We start from the raw sequence: 17,709 nt of genomic DNA on the forward strand, positions 1-17,709 counted from the left end.
AACATGATATCGATTTGAAAAACTGCAGGGGACAGTCGTCCTACGACAACGTATCAGTCATAGAGAAATAACAACTATCAGTTATGAGTGGAAAATACAATGATGTTCAGGCTAAAATTCATCATCATCAATGGTGCTACTATGAAAGAGCCCCGACCTTCCCAAGTCTATTACGCCAGTCAGTCCTATCCATTACCAATCGTTGCCAGTTGGCTGCGCCTGTTTTTTTGGCCTACTCCTATTTCTACTTCCCACAGGTTGTGACATAAAAATTCTTCTAGGAGGGTTGTTCTGAAGCTATTTCCTTGTGGCATTTTTATGATTAACTATTTAGTGGCAAATAAGCCACAATTAAATTGAAAAAATAATTTTTTTATTAACGTTTCGAAGCCCAAATCGGGTTTCGTTGTCAAAATACAAAATACTACTAAAATAAACAAAAATGTTGTTGCTAAGTAAAAAAATTCTTCTAATAATTTATTTAATCTGACTCATTTATATTGGCAATTCAGACGTATATTATACATTTTAAAGTAGAAGAGTTTAAAATGATATATCGCCAATATTTATGAGTGGCGTTCCTGGGACGACTTTACTAAAAGATAGTTCATTCGATTACATGAAACCAATTCCAACTCAAGAATAACCGTCACAAAAAAATCATAGCATTTGATATGTCTTTAAAAAGACAAACAAATGCAACGATGACAGTAAAATTCTCGCGTTAGAGATTCCATAGTAAATCACGAGGGAAAATCAGGAAAAAACCTCGTTATACTATCTAGTATCTAGCTAATTTTATGGTGCTTATCCGCTAGTTCCTTGCTAGAATCACTCGTGAGGGATTCTCTTGGAATCTAGGATTTAGGAACTTGATATTAATTGATTTTGCTTTCCTTGCTCTTGATATCATAGTAATGAATTACAACAATCTTTATAGTTTCTTGCTGTCTAAAGAATTTGAGTACCTGTTTTTTTGTATAGAGTTCAGGCCAGACTCAAATATCCTAATATTATTTTTTAGTGTTAGGTTTTTAGGTTTAATATAGGTTCGTTCCATTAGTGTGTTCCATTAATAATTAGAAATATTTTAACTAGAGATTCGTGGGCTCAAAATATTCAGGTTTAACCCAAATCACCCAGTTCGAAAATGCTTCATAAAGGAGCTAGAGCTCTTTAAAGATGGCGTCTTATAATAGTAGGGGAGGCAAGGATGCTAAATTTGCAGTTACCACAGCGTTTTGGGAACCTATTGGATTGTGAAAATTAGGTCTTAAAACCAAAAAAGTTAAGTTTTCCAGTTTAATGGGGACTTTCAATTTTTTAATTCAATTTTCCATTTCCAAAAATTGATTTTCCGATTATAGCGCCATCTATCCATAATTTAAAAAATGTCTCGAATAAAAGTTATTTATTTTACGTAAGGCCATTAAAAATGGGGGTTCTTATAATTTTAAAGTAACCTCCCACACCACCTTCCTTAGCGGTCCTATTTGGTGTCATTCTATAGATTTTTCAAAAATATTTAATACGTTTACTTTTCAGTTTTTCGATCTGATGTTTATTTCGCGTAATATCGCGGGGTTCCTATTTAAAATTGAAAATTTACCCCCACCTCTGTCCGTGGGGGTCGTGTTCGGTATCATTTGATATATTTTTGTATAATATTGAATAAGTATTTTTAGTTTTTCGATCTGACGTTCATTTCGCGAAATATTCGCATTTTGTTATGAAACTTTGTGATTCGCCCATTTCCTTACGCCTCGCTGAAATCGTCTGATTTTTTAAATACATAATATACACTGTTCTGCATGTACTTAACTCAACTTTTCTTAATTTGGCGATTTCGAGTTTTTCTAAGAATATATTTTTTTCGGACTCCCCTTAACGAACTCTCCTGTATTAAGAACCAATATATGGTAGGGGTACATTTACAGGGTACAAGGTTTCTCCCCATATGATTTTCTGACGCGCTCGAGTAACTGCAAAAATCCCCGCTTGGACGTACCTACCATAATTAGTTTTTTTTGGGTACCTCCAGAACGTTTCTATTGAGGAAAACGAAAGTTGATACGTCTATTTATCTTCCAGAGATAAGTCGATCCTATAAATTGCGAATTTCTAGTACCGGTCATAGGCGTCGCTGTTGGGTAGGGCGACGGTTATTTTATCGCTTACATTGATAATCTTCTTCTTCGTGTAGTGCCTATCCATTTCGGATGTTAGCGACCATCATAGCAATCTGTACTTTGCCCACTGCTGCTTTTGCTATGAGAAGATTTCTGATTGTTGTGTTGAACCACGTACGTATATTTTTCAGCATTGAAATCGTTCGCCTTCCTGGTCGTTGTTTTTCTTCTACTTTTCCCTTTAAAATTAGTTTCAGCAGACAATATCTCTCGCTGTTCCTTATGATGTGACCGAGGTATTTGATTTTGGCGATTTTACTTTTTGTATTCTTAATGAAACACCTTGATAAGTAACGGGGTCAGTATAAGATACCTTAATGATTCGTCAATAAAGCCACATTTCCAAAGCCTCAATTTTCTTGCAGTTGGCGACTGTGAGAGTCCACGACTCAACTCTGTACAACAGCGTAAGAAAGAAATACCATCGTAGTAATCTGATTTTCATGGGTATTGATAAATTATGACATTTGAATAGCTTAGCAATTTTTTTAAATGCAGATCTTGCTTTCTCTATCCTACATTTGATTTCTAGGGAATGGTGCCAATTACATGAAAATGATAAATTATGTTCCAATGCTTTTATAAATTTTACTATCATTTGGGGAAAATTCTAATTTTCTAATTAAAAATTCTAATCCACAAGTCTTATTTAAGCAATTTCTCGGCCTGCCCCAACCACGATATTTTTCCATGGATCTATCTATACCTATATTATATCTCTGAATGCAACACCGTCTTTATCTTTATCAATATTCATGTGTACAACAAACTGCAACTTTTTGTAATTTTCTAATACTACTTTTATTTTTTATCCTAATTGAGTATTATCTTTTGTAGACAACGTGGGTTGGGCAGTTTTATTTATTATACTCATAATATATTGAAACGGTAGGCAAAATATATGTATTTTCTTCGAAACTCCATTTTTCATTTGATCTTTCGATTTTTTTATAAAAAAAAAACTACGACATGCAAAAGTAATATAAGGCTTTTATTAAAATACAATAAATACTCATTAGAGTAAAATCAAAAATATGTTAGTATGAAACTACTAAAAACAATATTGCTTGCTGTATATTGGCAGATACCTACATAAAATTTAAAATACAATCATACCTAAAAATAATTAACATAAGGTACATACGTACAACAATAAAATACATTCTATTAAGTAGTTACTGACACGTTAAAAAATGTATTATTCGTCTTTAACAACCATTATTACTATTATAGTAGAAGTTAAGAATGTAAAAATATCGTTTGCAGATAATAAGATGTGTTATTAAGTAATATAAAATAACAACACCAATTTTCATTGAAAAATTTCAAAAATATTTGCCCTTAATCTTTATTAGCATCTCTCATCTTTCTTTATATTTTTTTCCCAATTGCTTTCTAAATTTCCTCAGTTTTTTATTATGTATGTTAAGCATCTATTACAATAACTGTCAACGGAAATTTTTTTTTATATTTTTTTTTTCAATAATGATACCAACGCGCAAGCGTCAAGACCAATTTCTATGTAAAAATATGATCTCGACAAAGCTTTTCTAGTCGAAATCAATTTCTATCTAACGTGCTGATAGTAGAGGTCGAGATGAGTTTCAGAATATCAATTCCTACAAATTGTGATCCAACTTCTGACCTCTATTTGATTTGACTTATTTCTATTCGACCCTGATTATCTAACTTAGGCTTCACTTCTCCGTTTATCGTCATCTACAGCTAGTGGTGATCATCTTCTTAAGCTATTGCTAATAAAGTTTCTATTGGAAAAACTTATTCCCTTGACAAATTGTTAACATTTATTTACTACAAACTCATCTACACACTTCTACTCAGATATCAAGTTTGTGATGTTATTTACTTCTACCAAAATGTAAACTAAAACATTAAGAACATTTATATACATGAATATGGTATATATTTCTAACTGTTTGATTCATTTCAGTATGCTTCAATTAATTATAATGTTTATCAAAATACAGAGGTATTTATTTTGTGCCTAGGTCGAAATCGTTATACAGTTTTTTAAAGGCACAGCGATACTAAGACACTATACGTTACAATTGAAGAAGTGAAATCCAAACTAAGGTACCAATTTCAAACATATTATGATAAAATAGAAAGCACTGGTGAAAATTAACTATAAGCTTGTTCAATTTGAAACATATCTTTGTCAGGTTAGCCTTGGAAACAATTGTAATCTCTCAACTGACGTTCTGAAATGTTAGTTATATTTGTAGACGTCACACTGATGAGTTCCTATTATTTGTATTTGACTGCTAATTTAAGTATAGTGACTTCAAAATGGCGTTTGTTGTTAACAATCCGTCCAAATATAATCAGCATGCGGTCATACCAATTTCAACTTTCTGCGGGCAAGGTCATGTTAACATGTTTTTTCAACCATGAAGAACCCTTGCCCATGCAGTTTACGAAATCTAGAGTGCATATTAACGAAAACCTGTATAATGAAACTTTAAACAAGGTTAATCAAGCTATATGACCAAAACGTCCAGAAAAGCTTGTCATTCTTCTGCACGAAAATGCTGGGTCTTATGTTGCCGAAGAAGTGAAAAAATCTACAACAGAAATAGAGAATATTAGAGTATCCTCACTATAGTTCCGATTTATCGCTTTACGATTTTCACGTCTTTGGGCCACTAAAAATGACGTTAAAAGGTAATCGTTTTCAGATGGACGAAGAAATACAAAATGTCGTAAAAGAATTCTTCAATCTAGAGCCACAAAAATTCTTTACAAAGGTTAAATAATGGGTTGGGGAAACAATGGACTATGTGCCTTAAATATAGTAATAATTATATTATGTAGTTATGTTTACCTATAATTTTTTTCTGGATCAACGATACGTTTCAATTGAGCAAGCCGAGTATGTATTGTAAAATGTCTATTGATTATATAACTCATAGCAGATGGTCCAAATATCTCTTAAAATCTATATCAAAATAACTTTGCGAAATAACAAAATATAGGATTGATTTTCACTTCATCCAAAATAACGCTGCAATTGTATAATAATAAATGTATACAAAACATGCAATGATTCCACCATGTAAATAGATTGTCTTAAACTCTCATACAACTCTACGTTACTACTAAGATTTGTAGGAATACTGGACGAGAATATTTCACGGTATATGTGTAGTTTACTATAGATGAGAATATGGTCTCCAAATCTTTTTAAATTTAATAATATTAAAGCGTAGTTTTTTAACAAAGAACGCACATTATAAACTAAGAGTAGGTGTTAATCCCAATTCATTCTACGACGAGACGTGAAAGGCACGTGCCGTAGAACAATAGACGGCGCACGTCCCCGGTATAGGCCCGTTCCATTGTACAATAAACTAGCCAATGCTTTTCATAGCAGACCATTCTCCAACGTGCCCGTGTGCCCAAGACAGCTGTGTCGTCCACGTCTCGCCCTAAGATAAATCAGGCTAATAGTGCGCAGTGCGTACACTAAATGCCCACGTGGAAGATTTCCTTGGTCAATGGACCGATGGTTTTAAGTCGAATATGTCTTTAAAAGACCAGATCTTCATGTTAATATTGGATAAAATTAATCTCTTTGTAAACCAGAATATGACAGTGCGCTAGGACCACGCACAAAATAAGATTCATAAAAGCGTAAATGAGTAAGATATAAAGAATTCAAATACAAGTAAATTTTTCGTGTTTGAAGTCTTTAATAGGAGAATTATTATTTTTAATAAACCAACGCATATTACGATTGTGTCCCAAAAACTGTCCCAAAAAGTATTGTCCTCAAAACAAACGGAGATAGAATGTCTAAGTAGAAATTGTAGAGTCACAAGTCGGTACAGAATAAAATGAAGATGATATTTAGACACGCATGGATATGAATCCCGATAAAATCAATCAAACAGAGAAAAAAGGACTATTCTGGTACAAACGTGTTAAAAGATCGGAGTCTGGTTGCTGGAAGGACCAAATTACAGAATATAATCTGACAGAATAAAGAAAAGGACACCTCAATTGTTTAGAAATGAAGTAGACGAGATCATGGAACAAAGATATCTAGAAGAAAGAGATTGCCAGGACAGACACAGTATAGAAGAACGGTTGGGAGAAATAATACAGCGAAAACAGCGAAATCCTTATTTGCAGTATTATCTTCGGTTTTATAATATATTAACGCGTTCCAGTAAATATCTATGAATGAGGATCACTAGGCTGCGAGATCTAATCTCTCACCATATTCATCTTTCATCGGCTGACTTCATTCACTCAGGAATCCCACGTAATAACCACATATCTAATTTAATTTTTATCCTATGGTGTTTAAACATTTGTGTTTTTGACTAGATCGTGCCCAGAAACATAAACCTAATAAAACATTTAGATCAAAGAAAGTCTGTGAGCCTGCTGAGCCATTAGCATGACGACTCGACTGCTCAGCACTATTGTTCATTAACATTGAACCTATAGGTAACTGTAATTTTAACTAGCAATTTTTTGTAACTTCATAAATATAATGCGCTCAATTTTCTAAAAAGCGTTTAAGTACTGACACTGAATTATAAGCCATTGTGCGAACACGTGAAATAATCTGTCAAAACTTCCATACATTTTATTGTCGGCATTCTTTTACTTCTCTCTCCCCAATGGGCACCGTGGGTCTGAAATTCTTCTTTACATAACCATCACAGTTTGCGTCACAACATATTTCGTCGTTTTTGTTGTACTTCCTGATTTGTCTGAAGGCGTTCAACTGAAAACAAAATAAATAAGAATGAGTTGACAAAGTTTGAGTGATCTGACAAAATTGCGGAAATTGTCTATTGCCTGAAAACATACATGGATATGAAATGAAAATGAGAGATATATTATACTTTGGAGTCCTGTGTGTTGCCCTGGGTAATATCCAGGAATATTTTAACATCCATTAATATTATTAACAATATGTAGTACCATTTAAGATCTTGTAACATTTAAAGGGTTTTTACCCATAACTTTTTGGTGGCTCACGCATGCATGCCGTTGTAAGTATGAGCTCTGGAATTCTTAACCTTAGTCAACTTTTTACAACATTTTCCTTTATTAATTAGGTTATACTTATTATTTTAGGGCCTTTAACACTGATGATGGATTATTTGTTAATCCGAAAACGTTTTGTTAATGTGATGTAACCCTTATTGGGTCTTTTAAATATTTCTTTTACAAAGGATCCAGTAATTTTTTTTATTATACAGTGGAACCTCGATAAGTCGGCCCCCGATAACCCGGAAGTCCGGCTAACCCGGACCGATTTTCATCGGACAAACATTTCAACAATAAAAATGTAGGTACATATTATTTTAAAACATTTTATCTGCAGCCGCTTCTGGAATGTCTTAAAAATATCTAATTTCATTGATAAAACTTCCCTTCAATCATAATATAATATTTGAGAGATAATGGGTATCTGTGTAATTTGAACTATATGATAGTAAAAATGACTCATGCACACGGCGGCGGCGGTGGCAGAGCGACGTTCATTATCGCAAACAACAGGCACCTGTTATTCCTTTATTTATTTTCAACTGTCCTTTAAAAAATTGTTTTTTAAACAATGGTCTTTTAAATAATGAAAGAGTCACTGTTCTTAAATTACATAACATCATTCCGATGGCAGACCAGACGAAATTGACACAACCAAACTGACTGAGTTTTTTTATCTAGAAATAATACTCTATACTAAACTCTATACAACTATAGGTAACTGTGCATATATATTTCATATTATTTTGCTTATAAGGGACTTTATCTATAAGTATACCGTATTTTATTAATTTTTACCATGCTCTCCGGCTAACCCGGATTTTCGATAACCCGGATCGGCCGCGGTCCCGATTAATCCGAGTTATCGAGGTTCCACTGTATTTAAATTCATTCAGAAACGACCATCAACCTCTTAAGTACGATTCACCCTTAAGTACTATATTATCGATCGCTGTGTAAAATAAATGCATTATTTTACATGCGAGAATTCACGAATATGAAGAGTACGATACCATGCTTTAGGCTAGGACACCATCCTTTGGTCTCCGTAGTGAGCGCACCCTTAGATGTATATATTAGGCCTGGATCCCGCGTACCAAAAAAAGTTGATTAATAGCAAACTGAAAATTTGTTAATAGCTTAACGGTGTCTAGTCGGACAAACTTTGATGTGCGGAAACACTGGAACAGGGGAAGTTTTAATTGTGGAACAGGTTAAAAATTTGGAACGTCAGACTACGAAAACGTCCCATGTATTTTGTCCGACAGAACATCCAATTGATTTGTTACCCTTTCATTAAACTCTCATGCAAAAATCACACTGATATTTGCCAAAAAAAGATAAACCCAAACAACATAAAAGACATAAATAATAACTTATATGCATTCAGTTCCCTTAATTTTTCTAACTAGCTTCAACTAGCCTGTATTTTGTGTCTGTCTGTGATTTAAGTTTCATGTTAGCATCGGGGGGGGGGCGGGGAATTTGATAATTTTCCGTCCCCGTATATTCGTCACTCGTCACTGGGAACTGGTGAATATGAACTTTAAAACAAGTAAGTCAGTTATTCCTAAATTATAAAAACTCTAAAGATGTGGTAAACGATACTACTCGCGACATCTATGCTACAAAGGAGTAACTAAACGTAGTCTAGTGCGCAGAACACTACGTTACAATGGGTCATACCCAACTCATCGAAAGCGAATTTATCGAATACCAACTCCTATATAACGAAAAAGCATACGCAGCAAACCGTCTACGACCCTATTCATATACATACCAACTCGTATACATATTAATGTGAATATAAGTATGTATATGAAATGTCCAGTTGCTGAGGAGGGCTCTCGATGATGTGCCTATATACGATTCGAGTGTATATACTAAATATCTTTCGATCAGTTGGGATTGGATGAGTTGCGCCGCAGCCCTTTCTACGTATTTTGGTCTTATGACGTAGAGATGGCAGTACAGGTTAAACTTTTAGTCCAGAGAAATAAGATTTTTCTCGTGACACATTCCCCTCCAGGCCGAAACCAAATTTTTTGAGTAATATGGACATCTATACTAATAACCTATATGTTTCCTGCAGCCGATTTTGATGATATACATAGTTATAAACAAATGAAGATCAAAAAAAGGTACATTTTCGCTTTTTTCGTCTATTACCAAAAAGTTAAGCATTTTAAACAAATTTGAGAGTAAGAAACTTAAAAATCGTATAAAAAGATTTATTATGTCGTTCGCTGAATATGTCTATCCTTATTGGTTGCTTAGAAAATTGCAAAATAAATCTTAAATTTTGAGTTTTTATAAATATTCATACATAACTTATGTATAAATTAATTTAGAGCCTTCTTATTACACGGAATTCTGAGACTTCTGGTGCTTATTTTATTGCTTATGAAAGCAATTGGTCGAATAGTTTAAAAGTTATTTAATTTGTTTATCCCAAATTAATTTTTTTTGCAACACTATAAGTAAGAAAATTATGAGGTTAGAGTAATACTTCGGACAGTTTATGAAAGAAGAAAATTCATACTAAAAAAATGACAGAAAGTTTTAAATAGTGTAAAATTATTTTTCAAAAACATGTCGATTTTTTGATTACTTATAAACAATTAGAATAACTTTTTAACCGTTACCCGTAGAAAAATTATTTTTTCATATTTAGAAAGACTGAATTTTTATACACATTTAGAAAGAAAAACAATTGTCCTAGGACAATTAGGGAGGAAGTTAGCCCCCCCGTTTTTTAAATTCACGTGTTCTTGCAAAATTATTTTGCAATATTTAGAATTTTTTTTTGTATTTTTTTTTTTAATTAAATTGATAGTGTAAATTTTCTTCTTTTATAAACTATCCAAAGTGTTACTGTAACTTCATCATTTTCTGAATTATAGTGTTGCAAAACAAAATTAATGTGGTATAAACAAATTAAATAACTTTTAAACTATTTGACCAATTGCTTTGAAATTGAGGGTATAATTTAAGCACCAGAAGTCTCGGAATTCCGTGTGATAAGAAGGTTCTAAGTTAATTTTTACATAAGTTATGAATATTTATAAAAACTCAAAATGTATGATTTATTTTGTAATTTTCTAAGCAACCAATAAGGACAGACATATTCACCGAACGCCATATTGAAGGTTTTTATACGATTTTTAAGTTTCTTACTCTCAAATTTGTTTAAAATGCTTAACTTTTTGGTAATAAATAGAAAAAGACTGTTTGACTTGTACACACTTCTATATAAATCTAAACGGAAACTGGTGTATGTTTTCAAAAGACTGATAGTGTGTAAATAAATTTATTAAATCAGCTAAGTACTTTCAGCATATTATGCCATCATCAGAGCTATCCTATAAAAAGACTAAGTTGAAAAATCTTATTCATAAAAAATTATAAAGTGAAACTTACGTCTTATAGGTGTAAAAACCTCAAAAGAAGAGAAAACTTCGAACAAACACATTCTTTAGTTTAAAATAAACCCAGGGATATAACCACTGGTTAGGGTAAAAACCCTTAAATGTTTAAAAATTACATTTAATGTGTTTTTTATAAAATGGCTACCATTCTTACAAACAGCTGTTACTGACAATATTCAAAAACGACAGGCTGCTGACGGAAACAATAGTTCCTAGCGACATCTGTGTTTTTAAAATTATTTAAAAATTTTTGAAAATGACTAATTGTCATATGTAGGTTACTAATTAATGAAATTAATATGAAAACTGAAGTTAAATTTAAATGACAATTGTTAAGTTTAAAGTAAAGTTAAATGTGAAAATAATCAAATTATCAAAGTATTATTAATTATTAAAAAACCAAACAACCAGTCAGTTCTGACCAAATATAGAAGTGAGATAGATGAAAACCAAGGAGAAGCACCGTTGGACAAGCTCAGAGTTCCAAAACTGTTTGAAAACAATATTATTATTAAAAGGCAAATCGAAAATATTTACTTATTGTAATCAATGAAAGAAAATTCAAATATGTTATAAAGTAATGTTCAAAAAACTAGAGCAATTGTTGGGCATGCTGAATATAACAGTATTAAGAAACTTCTTAAAGATTGGATCAAATTTACAATTTAATTGAACCTGGGTGTTAACACAATTTTGAGGATTTCTTTTTAATTCCCTGCTAATTTCTAAGTCTTCTAATAAATTCATTTTTGTATAGTTGTTAATGGGTATACTATGTAGAATCCTACTATCTCTTTGGGGACTGAAGTTATGTTTAGAAGCATGTAAGTGATTGCCAAAACTAGATTTGTCAATCTTAGACAAATGTTCTTTGATGCGTGTTTCCAAAGGTCGCATAGTTCTCCCCACATAAGTAACAGGGCAGTCTCCACAGGACAATTTGTATATACCACTTTTTGATGTTTTTCCAATCTTATCTTTGGTATGAGAAAAAATAGATTTGATATTTTCCTTACATTTGAATGATAGTTTAAGGTTGGGGATGTTATTTAGGATTTTGGCTATATTATCTGAAGGATAACCTATGTATGATATTGATCTATACATAACTGCTGTAGTGGAATTGTTAAGGACAGAATTGTAAGCTAGGGATCTATTCCTTTTACTCCTTAATTTGTTGAGGATGTTATCAACTAAAGTAGGGGAATAACCATTACTATATGCAAGTTGTTTGATAATATCTAATTCTGAATTGAAATTAGTATCTGATAATGGTAGACTAAGTAAACGATGGATGTAGCAATAAAAGGAAGCCATCTTCTGTTGAAAAGGATGGTTAGAAGATCTAGGGATGGTATGGTCAGTCTGAGTAGGTTTTCTAAAGACTGAAAAAATTAATTTACTGTCCATCCTAGTTAAAATAAGGTCTAGAAAATTTATAGACTTGTTGGACTCGGTTTCTAGAGTGAAATTTATAGCTGGATGTAAATTGTTGAGCAAATAAAGAATATTTTCAGCATCTGTAGAATTGCCATCTATAATAGCCAATACATCATCAACATACCTGAACCAGTATAAGATTTTTTGGAAAGAGTTTTGGTTCGCAGAATTATTATCAAAATAAAAAAAATAAATTAATTATAATACTGTTATATTCAGCATGCCCAACAATTGCTCTAGTTTTTTGAACATTACTTTATAACATATTTGAATTTTCTTTCATTGATTACAATAAGTAAATATTTTCAATTTGCCTTTTAATAATAATATTGTTTTCAAACAGTTTTGGAACTCTGAGCTTGTCCAACGGTGCTTCTCCTTGGTTTTCATCTATCTCACTTCTATATTTGGTCAGAACTGACTGGTTGTTTGGTTTTTTAATAATTAATAATACTTTGATAATTTGATTATTTTCACATTTAACTTTACTTTAAACTTAACAATTGTCATTTAAATTTAACTTCAGTTTTCATATTAATTTCATTAATTAGTAACCTACATATGACAACTTAGTCATTTTCAAAAAATTTTAAATAATTTTAAAAACACAGATGTCGCTAGGAACTATTGTTTCCGTCAGCAGCCTGTCGTTTTTGAATATTGTCAGTAACAGCTGTTTGTAAGAATGGTAGCCATTTTATAAAAAACACATTAAATGTAATTTTTAAACATTTAAGGGTTTTTACCCTAACCAGTGGTTATATCCCTGGGTTTATTTTAAACTAAAGAATGTGTTTGTTCGAAGTTTTCTCTTCTTTTGAGGTTTTTACACCTATAAGACGTAAGTTTCACTTTATAATTTTTTATGAATAAGATTTTTCAACTTAGTCTTTTTATAGGATAGCTCTGATGATGGCATAATATGCTGAAAGTACTTAGCTGATTTAATAAATTTATTTACACACTATCAGTCTTTTGAAAACATACACCAGTTCCCGTTTAGATTTTTGGTAATAGACGAAAAAAAAGCGAAAATTTAACGTTTTTTGATCTTCATTTGTTTATAACTATGTATATCATCAAAATCGTCTGCAGGAAACATAGAGGTTATTATTATGGATGTCCATACTGCTCAAAAAATTTGGTTTCGGCCTGGAGGGGGTTGTGTCACCAACAGGATATTTTTTTCCTTATTTCTCTAAACTATTTATATTTTATCCCATACAGAAGTAATGAACTTCAATTTGTATATATACTGGTATAAAATAGTTTGTTAAAAAACTTCTTAAAATGTCATCCAAATGGACTGAACTATAGTATACAGCCAGCTACTGGGATTTTCCCATTGATGTTATATTTTATATTTTTATACAGAGAGGATCTAAAGTATGGAATAAATTCATATTCTCTAAAAGATTTTTATTTTTAAATTACAATTATTTGGTATACATTTCATATTAGTGACGTCATCCATCTGAGCGTGATGAAGTAATCCATGATTTTTTAAAATGGGAATAGGGGTCGTATGGCACCTCATTTTGAAAGGGTGTTCAATTCTCTATTCAGTAATATAAACGATAATATCATTATTTATACATGGTGACCAAAAAAAATAATTTTTGAATTAAATTAATTGACGCAAAAAGAAGAATGTATGTAATTTATTTAACCCAAAATACATTGTACGGCTGTCAGTAAATAGAAAAAAAAGAATGTGTGTGTACTTTGTACGCACGTAAGAAGTTATACTTCTATTATATTTGATAATTTCAACGAAATAAATTATATTTGATAATTTCAACGAAATAAATATACTTAACAGTTACAATACCAAACATTACCTATAATTACCAAAAATTAACCAAAACTTAACAATACCAAAAAAAATGAATATGAGTATGAATCATCTGGGATTCGAACCCGCGATCTCTCGATCCCTGGTCCAATGCTATACCAACCGAGCTATGAAGCCCCGTGCTATTGACGTGTCGGATATAATTACACATCACGGTGACAAATAGATCAAAAAGATTAAAGTGAAGTGTAAAAATAGATATTTTATTATCTTACGCCCGAGGAAGACAAATCCAAAAACACAAAAATTATAATAAATAATACATTTACTAAGAACACTATACTAAGAACATTTACTAAGAATCTATAAAGCAACAATTAGACCTATATTGACATACACGACCTATTGACCTATAGTGACAAGACCTGACACATCTCAAACGAGACGACTACTAGAAACAACAGATATGAAAATACTCCGACGAATATCAGGGAAACGTCTGTTGGATAGGGAGAGAAACGAAAACATAAGAAGATCATGCAATGTAGAAGACATAAATGGATGGGTGACAAAACGGAAACAGGAGTGGAACGAACACATTAGTAGAATGGGAGAGGATAGGATATTACGAATAGCACGGGATAAGTCACCAAATGGACGAGGAAGTATTGGCAGACCAAGAAAAGATGGGGCAATAACTTAAACAATTTAGGAGGCTAATATTGAAGAAGAAACGGGCTTTAAAGCCTACATAAAAGAAGGAAGAAGAAGAAGAAGAAGATTAATAACACTAATATATTCTTTTAATGACTTATTTGCGCTGATACATACATAATTTGAAAGATTAGCAACGCGTCTGTCCCTGTCCCTGACCCTGTGTGTCTGCGCATGCGCCAGGGAATTATAAAGTTTCACCCCCGATCGTAAAGAAATATAACTTCAATAATAGAAGTTTCCATTGGGGTTCGAACCCGCTTATCAGTGCAGTTAGTATTGAAATTCATTCACCTTAAACTTTTACCCACGGAGACCATGTGTCATCATGTGCGAATATCCACTAATTAAACGGATTAAACTTTTGACGGTTCTGAATTTAACCAAATTATTTTTATTTTGAATTGAAATTATTTAGAATTGAAAGAAATATTAGAGTACAACAAAACATAGAGTAAGAAAACAATATAGTATAATAATAATAATAATAATTTATTCAACAATAATAGGTACAATCTTTTTAGATATTTACAGCTAAAGTGAATAAATTAACCCGAAGGTCTCCGAGAGGTGTGGATACACCTGTTTCGGTAAATATGATATAAAATAATAAATAATAACATATTAACGTAAATAACATAAATAACATAATAGCAACATAATAACATAAATAGATAGGTACGTTTTTTTTAATTGTAAATACACAGTTATGTTTTAGTAAATATGATACGTAGAATAAATAATATAATGAAAACAATAAAATAAATACTTAGTTTAACAATAAAGCAGGAATAATTAATTTTTTTTAAACAATTATGTATGGCTCAATTAGTTAGTAATATTTTTAAAGAATGGTGTATATACGCATGTTTTATTAAATATGATAAAAATAATAAGCAAAATAAATCAGTTTAAAACAATATAAAATTTGAAATATAGGTATAAAAATTGGTAGTGACTCTAGAGTTTCATTTATTTTTTATTGTTTTTTAATGTATGTAAATTTAAGCTACTATGTTGATGTCACAAAAATTTCTTGTTTGTTCCATCAGAAATGATTTTAATTTCTTTTTAAATAGAAGAACATTCTTAGTATTTTTGATATCACTGGGGATATGATTATATATTTTTGGGGCTAGAAATAGAAAACTTCTTTGACAGAAGGACTTTGTCATTTTCGGAATCATATAAAGGTGTTTGCCTCTTGTATCATGCTCATGTGATGGTAAATTGTTGTCTGTTTTCATGGTGTGATATTTTAAAGACACACAAAGAAAGTATAACTTTTTCAGGTCAAATATATTACTGTCCTTATATAATCTATCTGTAGAGTAGGTGTATGGTTTAGACATAATAATTTTCAGAAATCTTCTTTGTATGATTTCCAGTGGGAGAATGTGTGTTTTTAGGGCGCTTCCCCAAGCCAGTATACCATAACGGAGATGACTTTCTACTAGTCCGTAATATAGTGTGCGAAGGTATATATTAGGTATGTGTTTTTTAAGATGTTTAAACTTATACAGGATAAACTGTAGTTTTTTAATGATATATTTAATGTGAAAGTCCCATTTTAGATGTGTATCTATAAAAACTCCTAGATATTTAACATTTGTTACGGGTCTAATATAAACATTTTGTTTATTATGTGATATTTGAAGGGGTTTGAGAAGATCAGTGGTCAAGTTAGAGTTAAATATTGGTAGATAAACAGTTTTCTTAAAATTGATTGTTAGTATTTTGTAGTCAAACCATTCTTTTATTAGTTGTAGATCACATTCTGCTTTTGTTTTTAATTCATACCAATTCTCAGCATCATAAATAATAGCTGTATCATCAGCAAACCCAATTATGTGCCCTGTACTCTGTAATGAAAATAATCCATTTATATATAGATTAAACAGGACAGGACCTAATACTGTTCCCTGTGGCACTCCATATGTTATACTTCTTTGTCCGCTTATTACTTCGGAGACCCTTACTACCTGTTGTCTCTCAGAGAGGTAACTTCTAAATAATTGTAAACAGTTGTCTCTTATACCAATTTTCTCTAAGGTTTGTAAGAGGTTATTGTGACTAATAGTGTCAAAAGCTCTGGCCAAATCAAGAAATACGCATAAGCAAACTTTATTTTTGTTAAGTGCTTCATATGCTTTAGATGTTAAATTCAAAATGGCATCTTGGGTGGAAGTATTTTGTTTAAAACCAAATTGGTGAGGGGAAATTAAATTATATTTTTTGATATATGCTGTAAGCCTATTTTTCAATAATAATTCAAATATTTTAGAAATATGCGGAATAAGAGATATAGGTCGATAGTTTGCAGCAAGAGTTTTGTCTTCATTTTTGTATATTGGTATGACTACTGTTGTTTTGAAGGCTTTAGGCCATATTCCTTTTTCTATACATATATTGATAATGTGAACCAATGGCTCGAGTATGTATGGTGAAATTTGATTTTAGGTGAATATTAACAGACATTTTGATGGTAATCAAATTATGTAAATCAAAGCATTACATACTATTTTAGTAGGTTCTTTTTAAATTTTCCAAATAGGTAGGTCCTACCTATGAAATTTTTTATTAGGATACTAAAACATTTACAATTATTACGTACCTGTCGCTTTTAAAAACTATTTAAAGAGTCACTACAATATTATAAACTTACATTTTTCTCTACCATCACAACAATAAAAACTATTATACACAACATTAATTTGTTTATCCAAAATCTCCATATTGAACAATTATTGACAGATGATTTTAACACCCAATCAGATCCCGTATAACGTTTATACCATACTGTCTGTGTGCGTATGCGCGCAGAATTATGAAATTTTACTCTCAATCGCGCCTAAAGAAGTATAACTTCAAAAACAATGTTTTTTTCAGAAATAAACATTTCTTTTCGCTTAAATTAAATCACAAACTGGCTCCCACCTACCTCTTGGCAGTTTGAACATTTAATTTAAGCGAAAAGCAATGTTTATTTGCCAGATAAACATTTTTTTTTTTATTTTCTGACAGCAATAGAATGTATTTTGAGTTAAATAAATTGCATAGGTACATTCTTCTTTTTTCGTCAATTAATTTAATTCAAAAATTATTATTTTGGCTA

General features: G+C 31.4%; 1 protein-coding gene across 12 annotated transcripts in view; it reads right to left on the bottom strand.

The window, feature by feature from the left end:
- The window catches only part of LOC114326889 (carbonic anhydrase), a 471,397-nt gene that overhangs the window by 52,591 nt on the left and 401,097 nt on the right, over positions 1-17,709 (bottom strand). For 9 of the 12 annotated variants that reach the window (XM_050652599.1, XM_050652603.1, XM_050652601.1 and 6 more), the window contains exon 7: positions 5,035-6,948. The exons of 2 other annotated variants lie outside the window; for them this stretch is intronic. In XM_050652599.1, coding sequence (XP_050508556.1) covers positions 6,808-6,948 — 141 coding nt within the window. In that variant the 3' untranslated portion in view covers positions 5,035-6,807. Of the gene's footprint in view, positions 1-3,159; positions 6,949-17,709 lie in introns of those variants that run through there. One more of the 12 variants, XM_050652597.1, reaches the window with a different exon arrangement.

Source organism: Diabrotica virgifera, chromosome 6 (genome assembly GCF_917563875.1).
Source record: "Diabrotica virgifera virgifera chromosome 6, PGI_DIABVI_V3a".
In the NCBI taxonomy this organism is placed as follows: Eukaryota; Metazoa; Arthropoda; class Insecta; order Coleoptera; family Chrysomelidae; genus Diabrotica; species Diabrotica virgifera.